The sequence below is a fragment of the Podarcis erhardii genome (genome assembly GCF_964252035.2).
Source record: "Podarcis erhardii genome assembly, chromosome: 6".
Taxonomy (NCBI): domain Eukaryota; kingdom Metazoa; phylum Chordata; class Lepidosauria; order Squamata; family Lacertidae; genus Podarcis; species Podarcis erhardii.
In genome coordinates, this window is record NC_138510.1 from 45,213,517 (window position 1) to 45,239,149 (window position 25,633).

A 25,633-nucleotide genomic window follows, 5' to 3' on the forward strand; every position below is an offset into this window, starting at 1 on the left:
TTCACTCCGCTGCAGAGACCCGCCTTCTTTGTTCTCCACCGGGGCGGAGCAGAGAGCTAACCACTGAAAACAGCCGAAAAACCTTCCTCTCCCCGCAATGAAAGAGAGTTCCTGCTCTAACTGGTCTTATTTAACGATAGGAAAAAATAATAAATGCCAGTGCAGTTACCTATCCACGCATAATGGAACCACAAGTTAAGCAAAAAAAAAAATCAACCCACCACTTTTATTCTGCCAGGGGTCTTGCCTGTTCTAAAGGTTATGTTTTGCTGTTTTCAATGTTGCATTTGTTTTCAAACCTTTGTTTGCTGTTTTCAATGTTGCATTTGTGAATCAATTCCACGTTGTCGTGATTTAAAACTGCGGGGGAGCGCCCTGGCGGTGTGTAGCTACCTACCTGCGGCTCAGCGGGGACTGAAGGCTTCTGGTTGCAGCAGAGCTGGAGCTGGGTGCAAGGGAGACACACAAGCCGCATCCTGGCCTGTGTTGTGCATGGAGAACTTTTGGCTAGAGTCAAACGAATGCCAGCCTCGCCTTTTAACAGTATGAATGGTGGACTGAACTGCAGGGCTTGTCTAAGCAGGAGGGCCACCCTGCTCAGTCACGACTCTCCAGAACTCTCGGCATTGCCTCATGCGAGTCCCCAAACCCTGCACGGGGATTTGGATCCTCCCAGCTTGCCCATGAGATTTTTCAGTAAGTCGCTGGAGACTTTATTGCTGCAAGGCATAAGGTGAGCATGTAGCAACACAGACCAGGGCCGTCAGTAGTTCAGCTGCCAGCAATAATTACTCAGCTTGTAACCTTGTTCATTTAGGCATCATTTGCAGAAGCATTTGCTGTTGTGGCATTTAATACCCACTACAATGATTGTTTGCTGTTTAAATTATATACATTCTGTCTCTAGGGGTAGATTTGCCTTTTTGTTTTCATTTTGGGAAGAGCCTGTAACGTACACCTCCCTTTCTGTGTGCAAATCAGAAACTACTGCCAGCAGAAAGTGGTTGTAACTGCAATCATTTATCCATGTCTTTTCAGCAAAAAACCTTGCTATACAGTGGTACCTCGGGTTACATACGCTTCAGGTTACATACGTTTCAGGTTACAGACTCTGCTAACCCAGAAATATTACCTCAGGTTAAGAACTTTGCTTCAAGATGAGAACAGAAATCGTGCAGCGGCGGCACAGTGGTAGTGGGAGGCCCCATTAGCTAAAGTGGTGCTTCAGGTTAAGAACAGTTTCAGGTTAAGAACAGGCCTCCAGAACGAATTAAGTACATAACCAGAGGTACCACTGTATATGAGAGTTAAGTGACGTGCTGGTGTTCTTTCAATAAAATTTTCTTATTATGCTGTATTTTTCTCCTATACATGCACAGTAGTAGTTTCAAGGAGTGTCCCTTTATGTGTCTAAAGGGACACAAACAGTGCTATCCTATGCATCTTTCTGCAGCAAAGTCCCACTGATTTTATTGTGAGCAGGCGTACAATTGTGCACATCCTTAATTAAAACAGAAGATCATGTTTGATGAAAGATTTTAATTCTCTCTTTCAACATATCAATGCCAGTCCCCAGTCTGTCTTCATGAGATTAGTTACCATGTGAAAATCTAACTAAGTCATACACTTTCCTGTTTCATGTACGTTTACTCATATGTAATCCTGTTTCACTATTTTGTTTTGTTTTGGAGAGGCAACACACATCAAGAGAATGCTTAAAAAAAACTGAAAAACAAATATTTAAAATTAAATGTATTCCAGTGAAAATAACCTACATTGCTTACATATACGGGCCTCCTGTGGCGCAATGGGTCAGTGCATCTGGCTATTAACCAGAAGGTTGGTGGTTCAAAGCCATCCAGGGTTGGCTGTGGGCAGGATTCCTGCATTGAAGGGGGTTGGACAAGCTGACCCTTGCAGTCCCTTTCCAACTCTAAATCTTGGAAATCCTGCAGTGACACATCCTTGGGATTCATGGTCTCAAGACAAGCAAATGCTTTCACCACTTGCTTAAGTTTAGAAACTAAATTCTTCCACATAGAGCCTAGCCCATCCTCTGCATAGCTGGGGGACAGATGAAATGGGATTGCTTTCCAACAGGGAAAATTTCAATCAGAGCCATTTCAGTACATCCACAAGGCAGGACTTGGTAGCTGCCATACTCAAGTAGCCTGACACAATTTAATTATGTGTGATTTACAGCTTGTCTATCCAAACAAGTATTGTAAGCCTTGGTGAGGTACTCACTGGAACAGGTTTTGCATGAACCAAGACAAAACCCCTGCTAGAGTTATTTGGGTCAGGTTATGTCATATGCTGTAATTTAGTACTGGAATGATCTCACTAGTACTACTGGAAAGAATCAAGGACATGTTTTGCCTACACAGTGGAGGACAGAAAATGGTTCTTCAGCATTTAAACATTCTGAGTGTCGACGTAAGCATCTTAGAAGAACCCAGACACTGATGAAAGCTGAAGCCTTTATATGTTTCAAATAGTCACTTATTTATGGAGGGTGGTCACAAAATAAACGCAGGGAGAACAGACTGTAATCAGCCAAAAGCATAGGTGGCCTTTGGGGTGGTGGTGGGGAACATCTTACATTAGCTGGAAGTACCAAGTCTCTGGACTCAGATTTCTGGGTGGGGTAAGCCTCTATTGACTACATCAGATTGGAGAATGCACTGACAAGTTTGCATGCTTAGGAATGTTGTTTGAATGGCACTAAAATTGCACTCCTTGGTACTTTCTCCACAGGCCAAGAGAGTGATACCCCTATGCCTAGCAGTGTTAAATGTTACCATTCTGACAGTCATGTAGCTAGAGATGTGCAATATTTTTTCGGGACGGACCAGGATACTATAGAAGATAGAAAAAAACTGAATATATTTGTGTTCATACTCTACAACACGTTTTAACAAGTTAACAGGAAAAAGTTAACAGAGGGGTAGAAAAAGAGACTTTGCATGGCTACATTTTTAAAGCTCATTTTATTTGATACTCTCTCCCGATCCTTCTAGGATTAAAAATACATTCAGGGGGCTTACTGATCCCAGATCCTAAGGGTTTAAATCACCGAGTTCTAAGCCTCCAATACTAAATTGATCACTGCATCAATAAAAATTCAAGATTTAGTTCACACTACCCTATGTTACACCCCTCCTCCGTAAGCCTACGATAGATACCCGATAGCACTGCTAGACAATAAGCAAGATGCAGGTGCTGCCTGCTGCAGATAATAGCACTGCTCAGCAAGCCTGCCTTCCTGAGGAAACAACTAGCAGCACCATGAACACACCTGAAAACTCAGTGTCTCCAGTATACACAGACTTCCTGAGCACTAGCAGAACCTGGCACCCTCCTAGAAGAGATACAGCTGGGAGGGTCTTCATGGATCCCAATGCTGGGAAGCCCAGGATGTGATAAAATGTTGAGGGCGGGGAAAAGGAACGTGAAGATATAGCCAAACAAGGGATAGGAGAATGGCAGTGCACTTGGGTGACGTGTTAAGATACCGTATGCCAACAGTGGTGACAGCCATTATCTTGCCCTGTGGAATCAGGAGGCCTTCCCAACATAAAACAGGTCCTTGCACTATGTTCTCCCAGCTTACGGATTCCAGGCAAAATGCAATGAAGACCCGCCCGACAACTAAGAAGCCCCCCCCGACAACCATTCAACTGATCAAGATCCCTTCTTTCCCCACCCATTCTCCCCAAGCCACAGCTTCACATGTCAGTAAGATTGTTCCCGCAGCCTCCAATGATGTCGTCATCACCGTCATCATCTAGTCGGAAGAATCGCTCGAATCCCAAATGAGAAAGTCTGAATAGTCAAAGTCCCTCTCCCTCTGCAACAGTGCAACAGTCAGAGCCCACTGGATGAAGTACATATCGTCATCATCTTCATCCGAGCTGTCAGATGGAGATGGGTTAAAGGCCTGCAATATAGGACACAAGAAAGAAGGCTTTTGGATGAAATCACACCACTGATCTGTCACGGAACAGGGAATGCATAGACACATTTCACTAGAAAAGCTAAAGGAATCATGTCTCTATATACTAAATTTGTACTTATCCGCTGTCATGCTGGCAATTGAGTGCACATGCACACACACAACATTGCAAGGCAATGCCTGAGGAGCCCTGAATGAATAGGTGGGGGAAGCAGCCAGCCAGGCGTTCCCATGCTACCACCACTGGCAGCAGAGAGGAGAATGAAGGGGAGAAAGTCTTTATCTCCTTCGTGAATGCCACCACCAACCTGCGCCAATGGCGGCACTCTGGGGAACAAGCATGAAGGAAGGAGAGGGAAGGAAGGGCAGCAGCTGCAGCAAACCTGGGTTGAGTCAAGGCTGCAGATACGCTGTGAGCCCCCATAATTTGTGTTGTTGCTAAAACAGGCCTGGTGGAAGTGGGAAGGGGGCACAGCAGGATTAAAAGGGAGCTCTTGAAGGGGACTAGGGGGAGGCAAAGAGCTGTCACTTTGTTTGAGATGTATGCATCGACAGGCGGGAGAGACATATACGTGGCATCTGAGAGGGCTGGTGGAAGTGGGAGGAGAAAGGATTACACGGGGCTTATTGAACGGATGGTGGGAGTTGTAGTTCCAAAACAGCTGGAGACTCACGTTTGGGAAACCCTAGTCAAGAGGGATACCATGGCATAGGGGAAGGAAGTTGGGGGTTGGGAAGCAATGTGAGCAGGGGCAGTAGCCCCAAGTATGCCAGTTGAGAACCACCGACTTAGCCTGCTGCTGTCATCTTCAACCCCCAAGAAACAAAGCTTGATGAACAGCAATGCCTAGGGCTGGACCAGCGACTACCGAGGCAGTTGTCTCTCTAGGCAGAGTGTGTGCATTTCCATGTTGCATCCCATAGGGATCCTAAGTATGGAGGGCTTTGGGAAGCAGAATATATATATACCTCTCAATGACTAGCTTATAATGGCTTGCCGTATCAAGGAATTTGTTACTTACAACGGTCCGCCGTCTCCGCCGTTCAGGCCTCTGTTGCGGCTTTGCAGCCGGGAGCCGACCTCCAGGCAGCTCATGCAGGTAGATGCACTCTGATTTAAAGGGACAGTGACCATTGCTTCTGACAAAGAATTTGCACCTTATTTTGCTAGAGGAATAAAAATCATGAAATTAGGCCACAAGAGGCACGAGTCTTTTCAGAAATCTGAATAAATATTGTAGATCAGACTTACTTAGCTTGGTTCCTCCACCCCCTCCACCCCTAGTCAGCACAGCTTTGGAGGCTGTAGTCTAAAACAACTGAAGGGCACCCAGTTGGGGAAGGCTGCTGCACATCAACATCCACCCAGAACTGAGGATAGCTTTGGAGCTGAGAGCTGGGTGTGCAGGCAGAATTATGGGCATTACAGCAAGGCATACTTAACCATGAAGGGAACACCAAAGTGTATGCACATGGATTAAGTTATTCCACCCTTAATCAAGCCAGTCTAATTCCTATTTGGCTCTTAAGCAAATGACCACAGTGAGAACACCAGTTTCATCTCACGAAGCCAGTCAGCAGCCCGGCATTCTCGGAGTTATTGCCAATGGTTTCAAGATTGGAGAACAAGGACCTAGATGGTTAGACATATTTAGTGACCTTTTTGTTGAAGTGACCTAGCTGCTTACCTGGTCCGTGCCTTGAAATTCTCAATCAGTTTTTCTTTCTCTTCTGAATCAGAAACCCAGTATTGGTTGGGGATGAAATAAGTTGAAGTGACTCTGCACTCTGGGCAGCCCCTGAGGAATGCACATAGAGAGGATATAATATACCCAGACAAACCCTAGAAGGGCAGTCACTCTGCTTCTGGCCCAAAGCAATCTGCATATCATAGAATCAAAGAATTGTAGAGTTGGAAGGGACCATGAGGTTCATCTTATATACTGGGCCAAGGCCGTTTAGGGCTTTAAAGGTCAGCACCAACACTTTGAATTGTGCTCGGAAACGTACTGGGAGCCAATGCAGATCTCTCAGGAACAGTGTTATGTGGTCCCGGTTATCTTGTCCAACACCCTGCAATGCAAGAATATGCAGAAGTCCTGTACAGAGATCAAACCTGCAACCTTTGCATCATTAGAACCAAGCTCTAACCCAACTGCACTAACATCAGAACGCTTAGGAACATGGTAGCCTAACAGCAACCTCCTGGGGGTGCGGCCCAGAACAGCAGAGCCAGAAACCTCCTTGATAAAAAGTGCCTTCACAAAGGGGGTTAAAGCTACAAGTCCCAGCAAGCACGGCCAACGGACAGCGATGATGGTTGTTGTTGTTTGTCGGCATCTGATGGGTCAAAGCAGGGTTTCCCAAACTTGGGCCTCTTGTTGCTTTTGTAGAACAACTCCCATAATCCCTGACCACTGGTCCTGCTAGCTAGGAATTATGGGAGTTGTAGTCCAAAAACAGCTGGGGCCCCAATTGTGGGAGATCCCCGGCTAAAGGTTGCCAATACCCAGTCTACACACTTCAGACAGCAACCTGCCAGAAGACTCAGTTTACACAAGCACAAGGCAAGCAATTGGGCCATGAAGAACTTACTTAATCACCGCATTGTGAAAGTCCCGGCTTTTTCTCCACTTTCGGATGCAGGTCACGCAGTAGGCATGGGAGCAGTTAGGAAGAATGCCAAACAGACGCTCCTGAGGCAAGGTCTTCTGAGAGATTTTGTCCATGCAGATTCCACACACCACATCCTCACTTTTCTGCACCTCTGCAGAAGCAGCAGCTTCTGCCGCTTCTGAACCTCCAACTGCCTGGGAAAGGAACACAACAATTGGAGAATACAGTGGTACCTCGAGTTACAAACACTTCAGGTTACAAACTCCGCTAACCTGGAAGAGTTACCTCGAGTTGAGAACTTTGCCCCAGAATGAGAACGGAAATTGTGTGCCGGCGGCGCAGCAGCAGCAAGACACCCCATTGGCGAAAGCACGCCTCTAGCTAAGAACAGTTTCAGGTTAAGAATGGACCTCCGGAACGAATTAAGTTCGTAACTAGAGGTACCACTGTACTTTCTAAAACAGGTCCTGGAAGCCTTCTCCACGACACTCCAGCTTCTCCGAAGTTCATCCATCTAAAATCTGCACTGGTTCCACAAAGCTGGGTGCAACACCACTACACATGCCTAAACTTGATTTCCTATTAATCAATCTCATTTCAAAAGCTTGAAGTTATAAATTCCTGCCGTTGCACAACCTGTTTCTTGGAGGCTCATACCAAAAGAGGTTTATGGGTGATGATATGACAGCCTTCACTAATCTGCTGGGGCTGAACAAAAAAAATTCCTTCCAGTAGCACCTTAAAGACCAACTAAGTCAGTTCTTGGTATGAGCTTTCGTGTGCATGCACACTTCTTCAGTGTATCTGAAGAAGTGTGCATGCACACGAAAGCTCATACCAAGAACTGACTTAGTTGGTCTTTAAGGTGCTACTGGAAGGAATTTTTTTTGTTTTGACTATGGCAGACCAACACGGCTACCTATCTGTAACTGCTGGGGCTGATAAGAGTTGTAATCCAGAGCATCAGGAGGTCACTTGGTTGGCAGATGCTAAAAATCCGGGTGTGTTTCAAGCATCCCTCTCGTCTCACCTCACATCTCGTCTCACCTCACATCTCCTGCTCCAACTGCATTCCAAAATCCCTCAGTCAGAGAGCTCAGGAGAATCCGACTGGTTTTTATTGAAATAGCAGTGTCTGTTCTCATCACTCTACATTTGCAGGCATCCCACCTACCTTTGGCTCTTCCGAGACCACAGAAACAGGAGCAGCCTCCTTGGCTGATGCTTCTTCTGGCATCAGGGAAGTGGTGTCAAGTCTCTCTTCATGGGATGTGGAACCTGAGCAGCAGAGAAACAGCTAACTAGGAGGCTGCTGCCACCAGTCCAACTATTATTCTATCAAGTGTCTAAAAATACAAGGGCCCGCACAAACATTAGAATAACAAGCTTACAATCTCCCCCATCACTTCTCTAAAAAGAGATAAAGATGTAACATGTAAGGAAGAAAAGGAGAATCAGTTGGGGAAAGCTGGAATGAATAGCCCTTAAAAGATGCCATTGGAAGATTCCCTTCCTGTCTCCATCCATGCAGAGTTACCAACTGATGGTGACCTGGCTCCCTTTCCCCACCTCACAAACAAGAGGCCTTTCATTATAGCTGCACGGGAACTGGAGAACGAGCCAACGTGTCATGTTGGGTCCCTTCCATGGCTGGGACTGGACAAAGTCACTCAAAATGGCGCCTTATCCAAACAGAAGTTTCTCACAGAAAAGCATGTTCCATGTAACTGGGATATTGGTTTAGGGACCCCAGATGCACTTCTCAAGACTGTGGGGCATATGTGCGGAAATTCCTTTTCGACTCCATTAGAACATTGCCAAATCAAAATCCCATTGTGTGTGTCTTAATAACAAAGTCATCTTGACAGAGAATTATGAGTTAGCAGTCAGATGACAAAGATTGTGAGAAGCAGGGTGGAGATAGGGAAGCGAGGGAATAGATCTGTTTTGCTCATGTGCCCCACTACAAGGTCCATCCCCAGAAGCTACAACAAAGGCTGCAACAAAAGCCCAAGCCCACAAAAACCAGCCTCTCCATGAGCTCACCTGAAGCAGCCTGCCTGGGAACAAATTCTTTACTGAGGGCCCAATTTGGAGGGTGCCAGGAAGGGATGGCTTTATCATCATCTTCATCCTCCTCCTCAAATGACATCCTCATGCTCCCAAAGTTCATCTGTAGCTGTGCCATGCCCGAGACAGCTGGTTCTGAGCCACGCCGGGCCGCTCCCCAACTCCTCACTGAAGCTTCTGGCAAGACGGCTGGCTCCGAGCCTCGACGGTTCACAGTTAATCCACGCAGTCCATGGTAGGCAACCTCTGAGCCACATCTGCTCAAGGGCGGTGCTTCCAGGACGTGCTGGTAGCTGAGAGATTGAATGTCAATAGTGTGTCATTCACAGCACAGGAGCAACTCATTCACAGCACAGGAACAAAATGTATCCTCTTGCCCAGAAAAACAAAAATTACATCATTGCTCAAACAGGGAATAGCTGCCTTTGAGATAAGACACACATCTCCCCCTCACACATACACATTCAAGGGAGCAGCTGGCCTTCCACAAGCAGCAAGACAGGATGACTAGAACTCTATGCACAATTTGGTATATAGCTGAATTCCATTTCCCCAGCGTGGAGCAGACACTGGGAGGGATACCATGCTGGGATAATAAACACCATATACAAGGGAGAAGCCACCTTTTAAGCAGGTGCTTCACTGCCCAGTTAGCAGGGGGGATGGGAAGAGGGCTCTCTTCTGACCCCGCCAATTCATTTTTTATTACATAACCTCTTATATCTCTTCTCTAAAAATAGTTGCAGGGTTTTGTTTCCAATACTAAACAAACTTATCCCCACTGTTCCAATCAGGCTTTTCTCATAAACACCAAGACACAAGTATGAGAACTTAAAATTTCAATACAGTGATACCTTGGATTACAAACGCTTCGGGTTATGCGTTTTTAGGTTACGGACGCACCAAAACCCGGAAGTACTGGAATGGGTTACTTCCAGGTTCCAGCGCTCGCGCAGAAGCACTAAATCACGCTTTGCGCATAAGCGCCGAATCGCGTCACGTGCGTGTGTGTGCAGACGTGGTGCTGCAGGTTGCGAACGTACCTCCCGCATGGATCACATCTGCAACCCGAGGTTCCACTGTATTCTCTACCAAACATTATTTTCCAATTCTCCTCTTGATGGCAATTCTTTCCCCTCCCCTGGGCTGAGGCAAACATATTTGCAGTTTATTTTATTATTTTGGAACCACAGCACTGAAGAATTCAAAAGAACATGAGGAAATTTTTTTTTATGAACGTCTAGCAGTAATGACTGCAATGCAATATCCAAGGGTGAGCATTTTACCCATCTATGCCCTCTTCCCTTCCACCTACAAAGAGGTGGAAAACTGGATCTGGTTAGTGGGCTAGATCCCTATTTCCCGCACAGGTCAGGTTTGGCAGGTGGGTGGGGCTGCCCATGTGTCAATTACCTGATGTCAACAAGGAAATCAAGGCACACCCTTTTTATCCAGCCGCATCTGTACCTGACTCACACTTGATGTAATATATTAAGTCAGATAAGTGTGGCTTAGCCAAAAATGGGACAGGCAGGCCAAAAAGGGAGGCCTCTCAGGCCTGCAGGCTAGAAGTTACACACTCCAGTTCTACATTATGAAGCCAATATAAGGTTCCTAGGGGAACTATATAAATCACCATCACCTTGCAGCCCCAAAGCTTTGTCTAATACAGCTTAGGTATCAGTCAGGAGAGACATGACCAACTCAGTAGACAGCTACTGTAAAATCATCACAGGGGAGGTGTTTCATTAAGAGTTCAGATAGAGCCCTGTTCTCTGAACAGATGGCAGTGACAGAAACCAACCACTAAAGCCCAGATGAGGGTGCTGGTCCATCTACTTCATTACCACTCTAGATAATCTGCTCCTCCACCTGTTTCTAATGTTGGCCCAGCAAAGTCACCACTTCCACAATCTCCACCGATCATGCAGCAGGTACCTTAGTATGAAGCATCTTCAACTTGGCCAATGCACCATGTGGTTTTACTGTACTTTTACTACCCATCCCAAAACAATTTTTTATAATACTGCCTTACTGTATCAGACCAGAGATCTACCAAATCACCAAGCTTACAACGAGGGCATAAGGTCTATGTCCAAGTTTCTGAATCTCATCTATTTACAATAATGCCACTGATAGCGCTATCCTCAAGGACTTAGTATGGTCTTTTCCAAAAGGCTTCTGCTACATCTAGTCAAGTCAATGTCTGTAGGACTAGAGACGGTAGAATAACATCTCCCCTCAAACTTTCCACTGGACCCAAGTGATCAGAATATTTACAGGTGGGCAATATAAGCACAGAGTTAAATTTCCTTCTCCCTACTGCATTTTTGTGCAGTTCACAGCTTATTAAGCCTCCCCTGAATTTTATTTTTCCTTAAAGGCTTAACTTTGAGACTAGGACAACCAGTTCTAATGCATCCAAAAATATTGAATCATCAAGCTTCTAGTACCTTCAATCTAACAGATTTTTGCAGGAAGTGGGATGAAGGAAGAGTGTGGTTTTGGGTTTGTTTACAAAACACAAAAAGAAAACAAAACTAGCCCTTACCTGCAGCGGTCTCCATAATCACAAAACCCATTCTGGAAATATCTGCAGATCTGAGTAGACTTCCTATCATGGGAGAATCGGCAGTTCTGACCCCATCTGCAAGTCCCACGGGCAAAGTTCCTGAAAATGAAGTAAAAGCAGAATTGTAGTAAGAATCAGAGTTCAATCCTAAATGAGACCAAGAGACCAAAGTCCCAGTACAATCAATATGCCAAATAGGAGATGCAAAAATCTTTCCGCTCTGGACTGGGGTTGAACAAAACACTTCCCAAAGAGATGAAAAGGAAATGATAAAGTCCTTAGCCCCTTAGAACAAATGACAGATAGCAAAATATGCAGGCACCATTCAAAGCAAGAGCTTTGTGTGATATGTGACCTTGCTCCCCGTGTCAATATTGTCAGCCAACAAGTGAAGTCAGAACTGTGAATGGTTGACTACTAGAGAAATTTAGTCATACAAGCCAAAGGGAAGATACAAAATGGCGTCAAAAATGTTTATTTTGAAGCCATTTTTAGAACTTTCTAGGTGGCAGGAAAGATAGGTCACTCTATGGAGCTCTCTCGAAATTCATGTAATGAAGAAGGATTGCCATCTTGAAGAAACTTCCTGCTTCATTTTGAAGCTGTTTTGTCTTCTTCACCGGCAGAGAAATTGATTGTTGCCTATAGAAAATAAAGGCAACATCCAGGATTTTAGTGTAGCTGTGACTGGGCAATAGCATGTCCACAAAAAGCAAAAGGCAGCAACAAAGACTGAGTTCATTCTCTTCCTAACTCAGGATTAATTTCATACAAAATTTCCCCAAAGTATGTAAACATTACATTTTTCTTTAGCATATTTATATTGCAGAGGGATAGACATTGTCATAGAGAAAGTATGTATTATGTACTGATGGGCTGCCATTAGGGGACAGCATGGTTCTTATGTCTTTAGGAACTGTGACAGACAGAATTTAAACAGGTTAAGCTTTCTCTAGTATGAAAATACAATTATGGGGAAAAGCATTGTCTGTTCACACTGTCAGATGTGTCTTGTTCACAACATTAGACACTCAGATATATAAGCTTGGTGCCAAATGGTTCCTTAAACCAAGGTTAGGTAAAGGGACCCCTGACCATTAGGTCCAGTCGTGCCTGACTCTGGGGTTGCAGCGCTCATCTCACTTTATTGGCCGAGGGAGCCGGCGTACAGCTTCCAGGTCATGTGGCCAGCATGACTAAGCTGCTTCTGGCGAACCAGAGCAGCGCACGGAAACGCCTTTTACCTTTCCGACGGAGCGGTACTTATTTATCTACTTTGACGTGCTTTCGAACTGCTAGGTTGGCAGGAGCAGGGACTGAGCAATGGGTAAACCAAGGTTACAGTTGCTAAAATGGAATGTCTAGTTGCCACTTTGGGGTAAAATAGCTCTAAAGTCTTATTTTTCAAATGATGGAGTGTCTGTGCTTATCAGTTAAACATCTGGCTAATTCAGACAACTAGCTTGATCTATGTTAAGAACACTGAGAACTTAAAAGTCACTTGATCCAGGGGCAATCCACATATATACAGGGTAAGAGGCACCATGGGACATGTGTGCTTTGTATCCATGGGGCCTCTTTTAAATGACCCACCCTGTATACAGTGGTACCTTGGGTTACAGACACTTCAGGTTACAGACTCCGCTAACCCAGAAATAGTACCTTTGCTTCAAGAACTTTGCTTCAGGATGAGAACAGAAATTGTGCAGTGGTGGAGCAGCGGCAGTGGGAGGTCCCATTAGCTAAAGTGGTACTTCAGGTTAAGAACAGTTTCAAGTTAAGAACGGATCTCCAGAACGAATTAAGTTCTTAACCCGAGGTACCACTGTTTAGGCTTATTCCTACCTCTTTTCCTTAATGGTGACACAGACCATTCATAACATAGGGATATTCCTCACAACTGTGAGCAGGACAGTGGAGTGGTGCAAGTGAAGAAAAGCTACAATAATTAACCAAAATGTGGCTCACTGCTCCTGCTGCACAGAAAAAGCATTCTGGTTCTTGAAATTCATTCTGATTGTGCAGATAAAATATAACTGATAGAATTCTACAGGGTGTAGTATTAGTGTGTGAAAACAGTCCAGATTCAATGATCCCCAGGAATGCACCTCCAGGTGGTGGAGATGTCAGGTGCCCTCCTGGAGTCCAGGCATCTTCACTTGGTTGCAAGTGATCAACAGCCAGGTGCAAAATCCGCCTAGCTAATTTCGAAGACTACTTGCTTGTGATCCCAGACTTATTTTGGGGCCCTGCAAAAGATGATAGAAATTTGTATGTGGCACAAAGCACATGAAATTGTAGTGTAAACTTGTCGTATTTCACAAGTGGAGCAGAGAGCCCAATCCACACACAGTGTTCTGGGCCCAAAAATCCTTTTGGCACCCCTGGCAGTTTGAATTATTTCCTGCCATTATCATACTATCTCCCATCCATTCTCAGACTACAATCAGGCAGCATTCTTTCAAATTTCCCTGCATGGCCAAGGTCAGGAAGAAATCATTACAATATTCAGACAATCACATTTGCAATGTGTCCAGATTTGCTCAGATGAACCAAACCTCCAATGATAACTTTGTATATCTACAAGACGGGACAGGGATAGCATCTCAGCTTCACACCCAACAAAGGCATTAAGCAAATAGCTTGTATGGGCTTAGATTGCACACAATTGTAAGCCAGTATGAAACAACTACAGCTTACTTTATATGGTAAACCACCCTGTGATCTTCAGATGAAGGGCAGTACAGTATTGAAATGTTAACAACCAGAACAACAGGAATGAGCAGAGGGCTGGCTGCAGCAGCTTAAATGGTACCTGCCCCTTTCCACTCTTTTCTAAACTGGAAACCAACTACAGTGCCGGCTTAGGGTAGGAACCGGTACTTGTAGTTTGAAGAAGCACAAACCATGAACATCGGTTCTCACACAACACTAATCCAGAACTGTGGTTTGTTTTCCTCCAGCTCAGAAAAGAGCAGTGTGGCAGGTGTGTTGCCACCAGCTTACTGTTCACTTGTGGCAAGCCACAGTTTGTTCCAGACTACAACTTATAGTTGTGCACAAATAGGATTGATGCCATTTTCAAAATAAGCTTTAATGTTTTAGGTGGGCAAGGGAAAGAGAATAAAGAGCAGACTAAGTTTTGTTTACACTGTCTAGCAGCGGCTCTCCACAGCTATCTAATGGAAGATGCCAGGAATTGAACCTGGGAACTTTTGTATACAAAGCAAATGTACCCTCCCTTTTGTGGCATTTAAAGTGGGCAAAGTGCTTTAAAGTGGGTGAGCAGGCAGAGTGCATGGTAACTGAAGAAGGGAACCATAAACCACCTAAAAACGAGGCATGCGATTTGCACCTAGTAGACCCTCACTTCAGTAGGCACTCCCCAACACCAAGTTATATTTAAAACCAGCAGAACCACTAGGGATGCATATACAGTATTTCTTTTTAAAGCTATTAGGAGAAACTAGGTTTCCCATATATTGACCCAAGCCAGTAAAACTTCACCGGTATATAAACAGCACTGGAGTTGGTAAAACCAGCAAATCTTGCTCTATGGAATTCCTAGTGTTATTTCAGACTCTGCCCTTGCTATGGAAGACTTTTGCTCTAGCCCCTTTCAAGGGGGCAGCGTTTGCAAAAGTTTATTAGAAATTCTCAGTCCCTTGGCTAAGAGGCACCAGCCCTGGAAAGCTGCTTGCACAAAAGCTGCGAGCGCCCCCCCGCCGCAAGGAATCCAGCCAAAACACACCACTCCTTAGCCTGGTTTACTTAAAAGCAAATACACCCGGTAACGGCGCGCGCGCACGTGCGCTTTCCCCCATCCTTTTACATACAAGACGAATGGGGAGGGGACCCTCTCGAAGTTTTTGCTGCCGAAAAGCAGGGCGTGATCATGTTGTTGTGCACGGCTTTGTTTCGGGCCACACTACAGCCACAGCCACGCCCTGAAAGTAGCAGCAACACTACTACGGGAAGGCCGGGAAGGAGTACCCCCAACCATCTTTCCTCCACCCCCCTCTCCGACGGGGGTGCAAACCCAACTCGATTGCCCGATGCCGATAAAGGTCTCCGGAACTCCGAGGGCTGCAAAGCAAGCAAGCGCGCTACAAGTTCGCGGTCGCTGGGGGAAGAAGATGCAAGTTAGCAGCGAGGTCGCCAAAGTTTGCCAGTCACTGGGAAGAAGCCGCTCAGCTGTCGAGCAAAACAACAGGGCTGCTGAATCACTTTCCTGCAATTCCGACTTCCTGTCCCAGCCACCCATATATATGGAAACATACAGCCCAACAACCATGACGGAGGGAAAATTCCGCTTTGGAGCGCCGCTGCCGCCCGAGCGCACTCGGGGCCTGGCGCGCCTCTGGACGACGGGACGGAGGAAAAGACGGCGCTCGAGGAGCCCGGCGACCCCTTTCCTGCACATTCTCTATACAGGTACCTGCAAGGGATCCTATGGGATCCAGGCCCTTTGGAAGCCCGGCGGCCGCTACCGCTACCGCCACCAGCGCCGCCTTCTCCAACAGATAGCCACGGCTCCATCGGTGTCCCTTGCAGTCGGACCCAGAAACTCCGAAATGCAAGCCGCCCCCTCTCCCTGCAGAAATACTTCGGGCAGGGGAGTGGTTTAGGACAGGAGATCCCATTGGAGAAGAGCAGACGGGCACACCCAGCTTTTTAGTCGGCCGTCGAATGGAAGAGCTTCAATTCGAAAAGGACTCTCCTCCCAGCCGTCCCGCCTCGTCGGGAAACTGCGTTCGCCCTCGTACGCAGCAGGCGCGGGGATGGAGGGACGGCCGGGAGGCGCAACATCCTATGTTTGGCTTCCGGTGCCCCGCTGCTTGCACTTTGTGGGGCTGCAATCCTGTGCACGTTTACTTACGAGTAAGACCCACTGAACGTAGCGGGATTTTCTTCCAGGGAAACATGCCTGCGATTGCATTGATAATGACTTCGTTGGGTCTTCCGGAATAATAAAAGGAAGAGGATGATTATGTTTTTTGCAACGTAAGACAATGCACTTTTTATTTTATTAGCAAAGGGTGGAACTGTGCACGTTGCGACGTTTGTAGCACAATTAGAGCTACTAACGTTTACTCGTAAGGGGAGGGCGGGCTAAGCGCCCAAGCAGCGTGGTAGCAGGTGGAATTTATAGTCGCTTGTGGACTGAACCGAAACAAAGGATTTTTAGCACGTGTGCCAATTGGCTTACCGATGCCAGGCTCCCTTTGGCACCATCAAGTTTTGAGAATTGCCAATGTTAATTTTAATAATCGTCAGTACTTTTCCTGCCTTTCATTTCCCTCCGACCTCACTGTTTACAACTCCGCCCCCCGCAACTCTGTGTGTGTTAGTGATTTTTATACACTCCTCAGGATAACATTTCATGCATCTGATGAAGTGGACTGTAGTCCATGAAAGCTTATGCCACAATAAATTCAGTAGCCAATAAGGTGCTACTAAAGTCCCGGTTCTTTTAGTTCCAAAATAGAGTTTACAGATTGAAATACTTTCTGGTAATTGCTGCAAGTATTGAGGTACACCTACGGTACTAGGATAAAGCAGTCATGACTGATTACTATTTCTGACAATTTATATTGGGCTTTATAGCCCAATAAAGGCATTGTCCAACTACTGATTTAGGTTTTTTTTCTTATGGAAATCCAGCCATTCACGATAGAATTCACAACCAGTGGAAGGTGGATTCCTTTGTGAGGGTTGCATCCCCTCCAGCCACTAGGTAATATACAGTTTGGTTTTAATTTACTCATTTTTACTTATCCCACATTCAAAATTAATGCCTGGCTTTGCTAAATTAAAGTTTCACGTTTCTCTTTACTTCTACTCTCTGCTTACCCTAGGCATTTAGGGTTTGGGACTGATCTGGATTACAAACCAGACTTTCATACCTCAGAAATGAAGACATTGGCTTCTTTAGCCCAGAAACCTAGGTGTGCATTGTGAAATCTATAACACCTGGGACAGGTTTATTCAGCCTTCAACCTCCATCTTGGAACTGAGTCTACAAGCTGAGGTCATACCTACTTCAGCCAAATTTTTGTACCTTTTAAAAAAAAAGTTCCTTGTCCCTCACCTCCCAACATCTTGCATCATTAAGCATTCTGGAGAACTTGAAAGCTTGCCAGACATTTATGTTGGTCCCAATAAGTAATTTCCAGCTGTGGGTTTTGGATTTTCTTCTATAGCCCAACATGGCTGCCTAGTTACCTTTGCTTTTTATAAACCCTGTCAGTTACAGGAATGCACAATAAAAAGGATGTCTGCCCCCCCACCCCATAGCAACTCACCAGCTGGCCATGGGGCAGCTATTCTCTCTTTGTCTCTCCCTATCGGGAGATGGAATAATAATGCTACCCTATCTCTACCCTATCTTCCTGAGTTGTAAGGATTACTGAAGCAATATATGTGTTCAAAGTGCTAGATTCATGACTACTACCACTGTCACTCAGTGTTTGAAACTCCCATTGTTCTAGGTGCATTTTGCGACAGGGAATTTCCTTAGCGTGAGCAGTTCGAATACTGCGCCTAAGATTTCAGATTAAAACTGCAGAGTGGAAGCAATGGAGGACCTTTTTCTGCCTCCCCACTTCCAGCTACTCTGTGAAGACTGGAGGAGAGACCCTCCTAAGAATATTGGGGGGGTGGGCAAGGGAAGGGCTAAATGAACATAATATTTTAGCTGCAGTTCATTCATTTTCAGCTTTGTATTCTTGTTATAAAAAAGTGTGCCTAGACATTCCGTTGTTGTGCCCATAACCTAGGATTAAGGTGCCATTTAGCTCCTAGCTTTCATATCTCAGTTTGCAACACCGCTGTCACTACTACATAAGAGCTTGCACCAATGTCCCCAATCAAGTAAACAGTGATGCTCTTTGTTTATTGCTGTGTTTACCATTTGTATATGTTTCTAATTCAATCGCAGCCATTTTTAAAAGGGTGAATAGTTGCTTGGCTCTTAAACCCCACGAGAGAACAAAGCCACCCATGCTTATTCCTTAGTCTACTTGTTTAGAGAAGTTTTTAATGTTTGATGTTTCATCGTGTTTTTAATATTTTGTTGGGAGCCGCCCACAGTGGCTGGGGAAACGCAGCCAGATGGGCGGGGTATAAATTATTATTATTATTATTATTATTAACAGACAACTGCAGCATTAGCTGCAGGACCCATTAATGCTGTGCTAAAACAGATACTGATGGAAAAGGTCCTTCCCTTCATTGCTATCTCTCATTGCCTCACCCAGGCGTAATAAGTATGGCATTCTGTGGTTTAAAAACAGCCACAGTATGCATGGCAAAAATGAACTTTCTTATCCTCAAACACCCCATTCAGTGGTGCAATTAAGTAATTTTAGACTTTGGGCTTAATAGTCTTAAAAGGCCCTTCTCCATCTTCAGATACGTAATATAATATATCATTATCATTATTATTAATTAAATTTGTATACCACCCTATACCCAAAGGTCTCAGGGCTGTTCACAGATAACGTCATATTAACGTCATAATACGCAGTATTTCATTTACTTCTGACTGTGACAATCCGACGCAGCTATATTTGGGGACCTTCTGATTATTCCGCTACATGGGGCCCTGGACGTCTGCCCCCAAGTCTCACCCTGGTGGTACCACTGTCCCCATCCACACAAATCCATTGCCACCATTAGAGCAATGCGCTCCTATTACATTTACAAAGAGGAGCACGGCATCCCGCATTGCTGTTCCCCAGTCTCGTTGTTGAAAAATGGAGCATGTTTCATCATGTGTTTCTTCCAGAGCTTGTGGAGAGCTTCCATGAAAGCAATACTGTACACATTCCTAGAAACAATTTCTCTCCCTGTTCACCCCCCCTCCCAACCTGTTTCTGGGAGACTATCTTTTTCACAAGGCATTCCGTTCTAATTAGCTAGCAGATTTCTTTCCATTATCACTAAATTGGAAGAAAAACTCTAAAGGTAGGGCCTAATACAACACTTGTACCTAGAAACAATTTCTCCCTTCAGATTGTTTTGATCATCCCTTCTGAGGAATTATTTAGTGTAACTCAAATGCTAGCATAATACATTGTGAATGGGGGTTTGTAAAAACAATAACAACCCCACAGTCTCTCTGAATTTTGGAAGAGTTGGATGAAATATAGGCTTATTCTTTAGTCTACTTGTTTAGAGAAGTTTTTAATGTTTGATGTTTCAAACGTCAGAGGCCCCTGAAATGGGCTAAAGAAGTGCTATAGTGTAAAAGTTTCTTAAATATTTATTTCCAATTTAAAATTGTCAGTCACTATTTATATTATTAAAAACACCTGGAGGTTGAACTTCTAGCAAAAATATACATTTCAGTTTCAGGATTGCTACAACATCCCAGAAAAAAAAGAAAGAAAGGAGAGTGTGCAGTCCTCAAGTGCTGGAAATACATGCCCAGCAAGTCCTGAGGGATAGCAAGATAGCAGGTGAAGAGGCTTTCAAGGGTGGTGGGTAAAGATGAAGGTTTAGGGCAGGTGAAATTAAAAATCACAAACTATTCTTGTCAGTGATCTCTGGTTCCTGCTACATGAAGGCTCCAAATTGCTTTACTAAGACACATCCCACCAGCCTCACAGCATTCCTGTGAGGTAGAGATGAAACACACCAGTTATTTCAATCTGGAAATAAAGAGGCACAGCAAAATCAAGTACCAGCCAGTCCATCAGTGCAACCCTGGAAGAAGATTGCAAGGATTAAGCAACTTACTTCCCTACACTCGTAAGGAAAATAACAAGTTTCAAACCAATTCTGTGTATTAGCCATCATGTCTAGGTAGTGAACAATCCTAAGGTTGAAAACCACAAAGGATCCCATTACTATTATGGAATTTGTGGGTGTTGGAAGCAGTTATGTAATGGGATTTGTTGCTAAAGCAAAATATATTGGAAGTGGCAGGGGGGAAAACAGTTCTTGTTTCCAGACAACTATGATCCCAGGAACCACACAGAGACTGTGCCAAAAAGAAAGGGTTTCAAAGCACAGTAAGTGTTTGCTTTGTATCTGAGACAGAAAGGATCTGAAATGGCTCAGATGAGTGCTTGCAGGATCTTACGTGTCTGAGAATTTTCCGCACTAATCAGCCTAAGGGAAGATGAGTCAGACATTGTAACATTGTAGGGCAGTGGTTTTCAACAGGCAAGAGAGATGGGTTGCGGCAATGCTACCACTGCCATTTTGCTTTGTGGCAAAGATGGATGACCTTTCCTGTTTGCACAGGGTCTTGGAAGTAGGTCCCGTTTTCCATGTTGATGTTCTAGGTGCTACTTAAATAGGTCTTGCCTTTGCTATCATGTGACCAACATCACCAAAAGGTGATTTTGTATTCAAAGGATGAAGTGCAGAATCCAAAGCTGTAGCTCCACCAGTGTAACTGAACTTCTGCACCCTAAAGCCCCTGCCGCCACCCTCCTCTGGAGGGTTGGGAGACCCCCTGGAGCAGATTTGGGGGACACGCAGGGAGAGAAAAAGAAACTCAAGCGCCGTTGTCCGAGTGGAACTCTGCTCGTACATTGCTAGATACAACCCTTAATGTTGTCTGGCAGATGTAGAAGAGGAGCTTGGAGACAACACATGAGCACTTGGACTACAATTCTATACTCATCTGAACTTACCACTTAAGAAACTGAACTTATTTTCTAGCTTTCTACAGTGGAACCTCGGGTTGCATACTGTCCTCCTTACGAACACTTCGGGTAACGAGCTCCACTAACCTGGAAGTAGATGCTCCTGGTAGCAAACTTTGCCCTGGGATGCGAGCGGAAGTCACGCACCAGTGGCGTGGCAACAGCAGGAGGCCCCATTAGCGAAAGCGCGCCTCAGGTTAAGAACAGTTTCGGGTTAAGAACGGACCTCCGGAACAAATTAAGTTCGTAACCAGAGGTACCACTGTATATGGATTGCATTCCAAGGGCAAAAAGGGCCTAGACTCTGGTACTGTCTGAAAAAGAGCTGGTGGCAAATTAGCTAGGTTATAATCAAACTCTAGGCAAACGAGTGGCCAAGTAAAATGTCCATGTTGTTGATTTTACATTTTTGCTTACTTAATAAGGAATGCACATAGGTTAAAGGCATCTTTCCAGTAAGGGGTGCAAAATGATATATCATGGGTTAAAGGCATCTACTCTCTGAAGGGTGCAAAAATCATGAGTTATTGCAATAAAAGATTTCTACTAGTAGTTCAAAACAGCTGAGCTTTGTGGCTTTAAAACAAACACAGGAAGCTGTCTTATACCTAGTTAGAGCCATCTTGTTCAGTCTTTCCTACATTGCCTGACAGCTGCGGATTGAACCAAGAGCCTTTTGTAGGTAAAGTATTTGCCCTTCCACTGAGCTACAGTGCCTCCCCAAAAGCCACAGCTGGGACAAAATTAAGTTCTCAAAGTTCTGTCCCAGCCCAAAGACATGTATTTCAGCATTGCTGAAAGCAAGCACACATAAAAACAGAGTAATCTCAGCATGAAGCAATGGAGTTGGTAATTCACACAGATTAGGCTCTCTTGTTCAGCAAATCCACTCCACAATTCCCAATGGAAGAGGTTTTCTTCTCTTCTCATTTACTGTGGCTGGAGTGGAGAAAAATCTCAGAGGTATGTGGCTTACTCTTTCAGGTTACATAGGCACTAAAAACTGCACATCATCAAGTTCCCGAAGATGGAGTGTTGCAGTACAGGAACTCGTCAGGAACTACAGCATCCGAGAGAAGAACTATTGTAACTATTATTTCCTTTCTCCATAGACTCTCAAGGGAAATCCAAATTAAAAATATATCACACACACAAAGCACGGAAAGATCAACCCATCTGCTCATCATGCCCAACATAGTCTGCTCTGATTTGCAGCAGCTCTCCAGGGTATCGGGCAGAGGCGATTCCCATCACCTACCCCCTGACCTTTTAACTGGAGATGCCTGGGATTGAATCTGGGACCTTCTGCCTTCAAAGCATGTGTTCTGCTGAGCTACGCTCCTTCCACAGATATATTAGGTAAAATTTATAGCAGCAGGCTTTTAAAATATTCCTATCTTCTAGTGAATGGTCTTTAGAGTTCTCTGCACCTAAATCTAGAAAATGAAGACAAGCTGCTAAAATTTCGGTTTGGAGGGAAAGAAAGAAGGAAATTGCATGATTTGAGCTGAAATGGTTGGACAACTAGCAGTTTCAAACAAACTTTTGTGCCACCTACACATCCGTCACCATAAAGTTGTAAATTATTACATTCTGTTTGTTATGTCAAGATTGTTTGGACAGAAAGTTCTCTTTTTTTATGAAAGCATACTGTCTATTTGAAATGTGCAGAAATAAGCAAACTTGCCTAAGGCCACATAGCAACAATGCAGTACCTCAGTGCCAAGGCTAGCAGGCCATACCCAAACATCATGCTAATCTGGGAACAGTATACTGGAAGTCACAGCTGGAAGAAACTTGACAACTCACACAATGCATCAACCATGTCTAGGCAGAATGGTCTCACACTGTTCACACAGACATGTGACAATGACTTCCCTGCTGCCACTTTGCTGCAACTGACCAGCAAAGAAGACTTGTGTTCAAAGCGAGCTGACAACTGCAAAATGTGTCTGGTGAGATCCTTAAGGGCTAAAGCAGAAACAACTCAAGGAAATCAAAAGGAGCCAAAATCTGATATAAGGCCTTTAAAAATACAGTAAAAATTGGTAATCTGATGAGGAAATGTTGAGGGGGTGACGTTGAAATGCTGTGGTTTTCGCTATCTATCACTTTTTTATTATGAAGGTGTAAAAAACAATGGGCAGAACCAGCACAGAGTGCCGTATGTGCCTCTGGCACTGCAATTCATATATAAAGTGTCTTTCTCAGATATTTTGGGCAGCACAGGCACCGGATTCTGCCGTAACTTATTTTAGGAGGGGCAACACGTGTGTAACATCACGTGTGGTGGGAGGAAGCCGCAGGTAGGGCCAGCGGGGCCCTTTGTAGCCATGTGAAGGCCCTATGGGGCCTGTCGCAGCAGCAGGAAGGCCTGACAGGGTCTCCAGCAGGCCACAGAATATTGAGGGGGCCTGGCCCTCCTTGGAAATTGGGGGGCACTCGGTACCCCCAGATGGTGCCCCTCTTGGGCAGTCTGCAGAATACCAGGATGCAGGAGGTGGGGAAGTGCAGCAAAACAAAAGCAATCATCACTAACATCCTTGTATTGTCGTGACCTCACAGTGGTCCATGGGCTGTCCTTTGAAAAGCAAAATCCACATTATATCTAGCCCAGATAAGGAGATACCCAAGTGCTTATTCAAGTGCAGGATCTACCTTGGAAGGAAGCAAATAGACTTTTGGCAGGTACTATCCGAGAGCAAAACTTCCATGACATCAGGCTCAACTTCATTTGGCAAGCACTGAAGCACAGGGCAAGGGACAGAAAAAGAAGCCCATCTCTCTGCTGTAAGCTTGCAAGTGCCACACATGCCCATAAAGGGCTTCAACAAGCTACACTATAAAACAACCCAAAGAAGAGAGAGAAAGAGAAAGAGAGAGAGAGAGAAATGCAGAGGACAGGAGGTATGGCCTTTCACGGAGAAGGCATTTCTGTTTTTGTGCACCAAGGAGATAAGCAAAGGCCTTCCTCCCTCAAAGTATCTCCACAAGGAGTGTCCGTACCCTTCATCAAACACTTGGAGGTTTCTTTGGGAAATGTATACACAGACACACACACACACATGAACACACACACACGCCCTTTCCTTGTAACACCCTAGAATTTACGTCTGAGGGCCAAGCTAGAATTCAGAGTGCAATATAAAAATAATATACAACGGATATATGTTGCAAGTGCTGTTCCTGTACCTGCCAGCCATGCTACTGCTTGCTTTAACTGGATGGACAAAACCCGCGTTGTCCAACCGCAGAATCCAACCCACAGTTCAAACACGTTTGCGAGGTTGTGTGTAAACACATCAGCTGCTCTAGAACAGTGTAACAGCTGAACTGTAGCAACAGATATTTAGCTTATGATGTGCCTTTAAGTTTCACTTAGTGTATGTTAACGGAAGCCCTGATCTACCACCATGTGGTAGATGCCAAGTCTTTTGCTGTACAACACCCCCTCCCCTCTATGTACAGAATGCAGCAATCATATAGAAAAAAAGCAATTACAGTAGAAGGAATGGAAGACACAGGGGATTTCTTTGCTAATGTACAAAGCATTTTGCTGGATTCCATGGCTTTAACCTATCTCTTAAATATAGGCTCCTCAGTACATGTCCTTGTAGATTTCCTGCAAGAGTGGGTGCAGAGAAGTCTCTGTCTCTGTCTTTTTGATCTTCTGCACCAGCTGTGCATGCTCAGTCACCAACTGTCGCAAGTCAGCCATTTTCTGCAGCAGCTTAGGGAAGAGGTATTGAGTGTCTGGGTGGTTGGCCTGCAAGTGGAACTCGAGGGCCTGGAGGATATTGTCTTGAATCTCTTCTACCTGTTTAACGTTCATCAGGCCAGGACGGTCTACAAAAGGGAGAAAAAGAGAGAGAGAGAGCAACATTATTTTCCAATCCTTTACCTGTTTGAACACCAAGAGAATCTCAGACTAGCCTGCTCCTCAGTGTGGCATTCTGACATCCGTAGGGAGTTTTCCTCATGAAGGAGCATTCAAACATGTAGCACCCTCTCTCCTGAACAAATGCAAACATGTCTGCTGCCTGAAGTGATCTTAACCACTTGATGCTGTGTATTATATAAGTTGGGGAAACAAGGATGAATTCAGATGAGACGTTTTGAGCGAAAGGTGGGTGTTTTGATGTCAGTTCTCCAAGTACAAGCTATGTTTTTTTCTGCCTTCCTGCAGGCTCCAATCATGTAACTTCTGCAGATTTCTGGCACACTTCGTCTGAATGGGAAATACCCAACTCTCCTATCAAAAAGGTTATGAGAACAGTTGTGTGTAAGGCTATGTGTGACTAGTGCTGCATGACATCACTGAGGATGGTAACACATTCTATTCCACCCTCCCCACAATCTCTGGAGTAGTTTTCCAACTGTTCTAAAAAAAGATTTCATACACACACAGAAATACACAGAATGAGCACATACATGCAAATGTGCTTCTATAAACAAGAAGACAGAGTAGTGCCAAGGCTGCTCTGACCTCTCTCTCACTATTTAAAGAGTTGTTTATTTTAAACCACACTTTACTGAGCAATGCTGCACTACAGCAAACATTTATCATTATTTTTACTTTAAGGAATGAACAGGATTTCTCCACGGCAAGGTTCATTTTCTTCTTCACTACAACTGTCTGTTAAATCAGTTATAGAAGCTGAAGTGGGGTGTGTGAGATGTGGTACCAAAGACAAGGTCAAAATGGCCAAAGATCTCAGCAGAGTTAAGAGAGATACTGAGGACCAAACAGTCATGGGAGGT

The 25,633-nt window shown here is 44.8% G+C and overlaps 2 protein-coding genes across 4 annotated transcripts in view; both read right to left on the minus strand.

The window, feature by feature from the left end:
• Positions 1 to 2,971: 2,971 nt before the first annotated feature.
• Positions 2,972 to 15,912, minus strand: LOC309343663 (uncharacterized protein). The gene is made up of 8 exons (XM_081865415.1): positions 15,652 to 15,912; positions 11,193 to 11,312; positions 8,618 to 8,934; positions 7,746 to 7,849; positions 6,551 to 6,765; positions 5,644 to 5,754; positions 4,978 to 5,122; positions 2,972 to 3,940 (listed from the first exon to the last, which is right to left on the minus strand). Exons 1-8 carry the CDS (start codon positions 15,750 to 15,752, stop codon positions 3,788 to 3,790), a joined length of 1,266 nt encoding a protein of 421 aa, XP_081721541.1. The 5' UTR covers positions 15,753 to 15,912; the 3' UTR covers positions 2,972 to 3,787.
• Positions 15,913 to 19,461: 3,549 nt separating this feature from the next.
• PPARD (peroxisome proliferator activated receptor delta) overlaps positions 19,462 to 25,633 on the minus strand; it is a 52,304-nt gene continuing 46,132 nt past the window's right edge. For all 3 annotated transcript variants that reach the window (XM_081865373.1, XM_081865371.1, XM_081865372.1), the window contains exon 7: positions 19,462 to 24,718. In XM_081865373.1, coding sequence (XP_081721499.1) covers positions 24,471 to 24,718 — 248 coding nt within the window. In that variant the 3' untranslated portion in view covers positions 19,462 to 24,470. The remainder of the gene's footprint in view (positions 24,719 to 25,633) is intronic.

What these genes read in the sequence shown, in the direction of transcription:
- LOC309343663 (XM_081865415.1), bottom strand. Translation starts at nt 15,752, where the DNA reads ATGGAGCCGTGGCTATCTGTTGGAGAAGGCGGCGCTGGTGGCGGTAGC. An exon ending in GATTATGGAGACCGCTGCAG is followed by an intron (nt 8,935 to 11,192) that starts GTAAGGGCTAGT and finishes TCAATCTCTCAG; the next exon opens with CTACCAGCACGTCCTGGAAG. An exon ending in TCCCAGGCAGGCTGCTTCAG is followed by an intron (nt 7,850 to 8,617) that starts GTGAGCTCATGG and finishes TCTGCTGCTCAG; the next exon opens with GTTCCACATCCCATGAAGAG.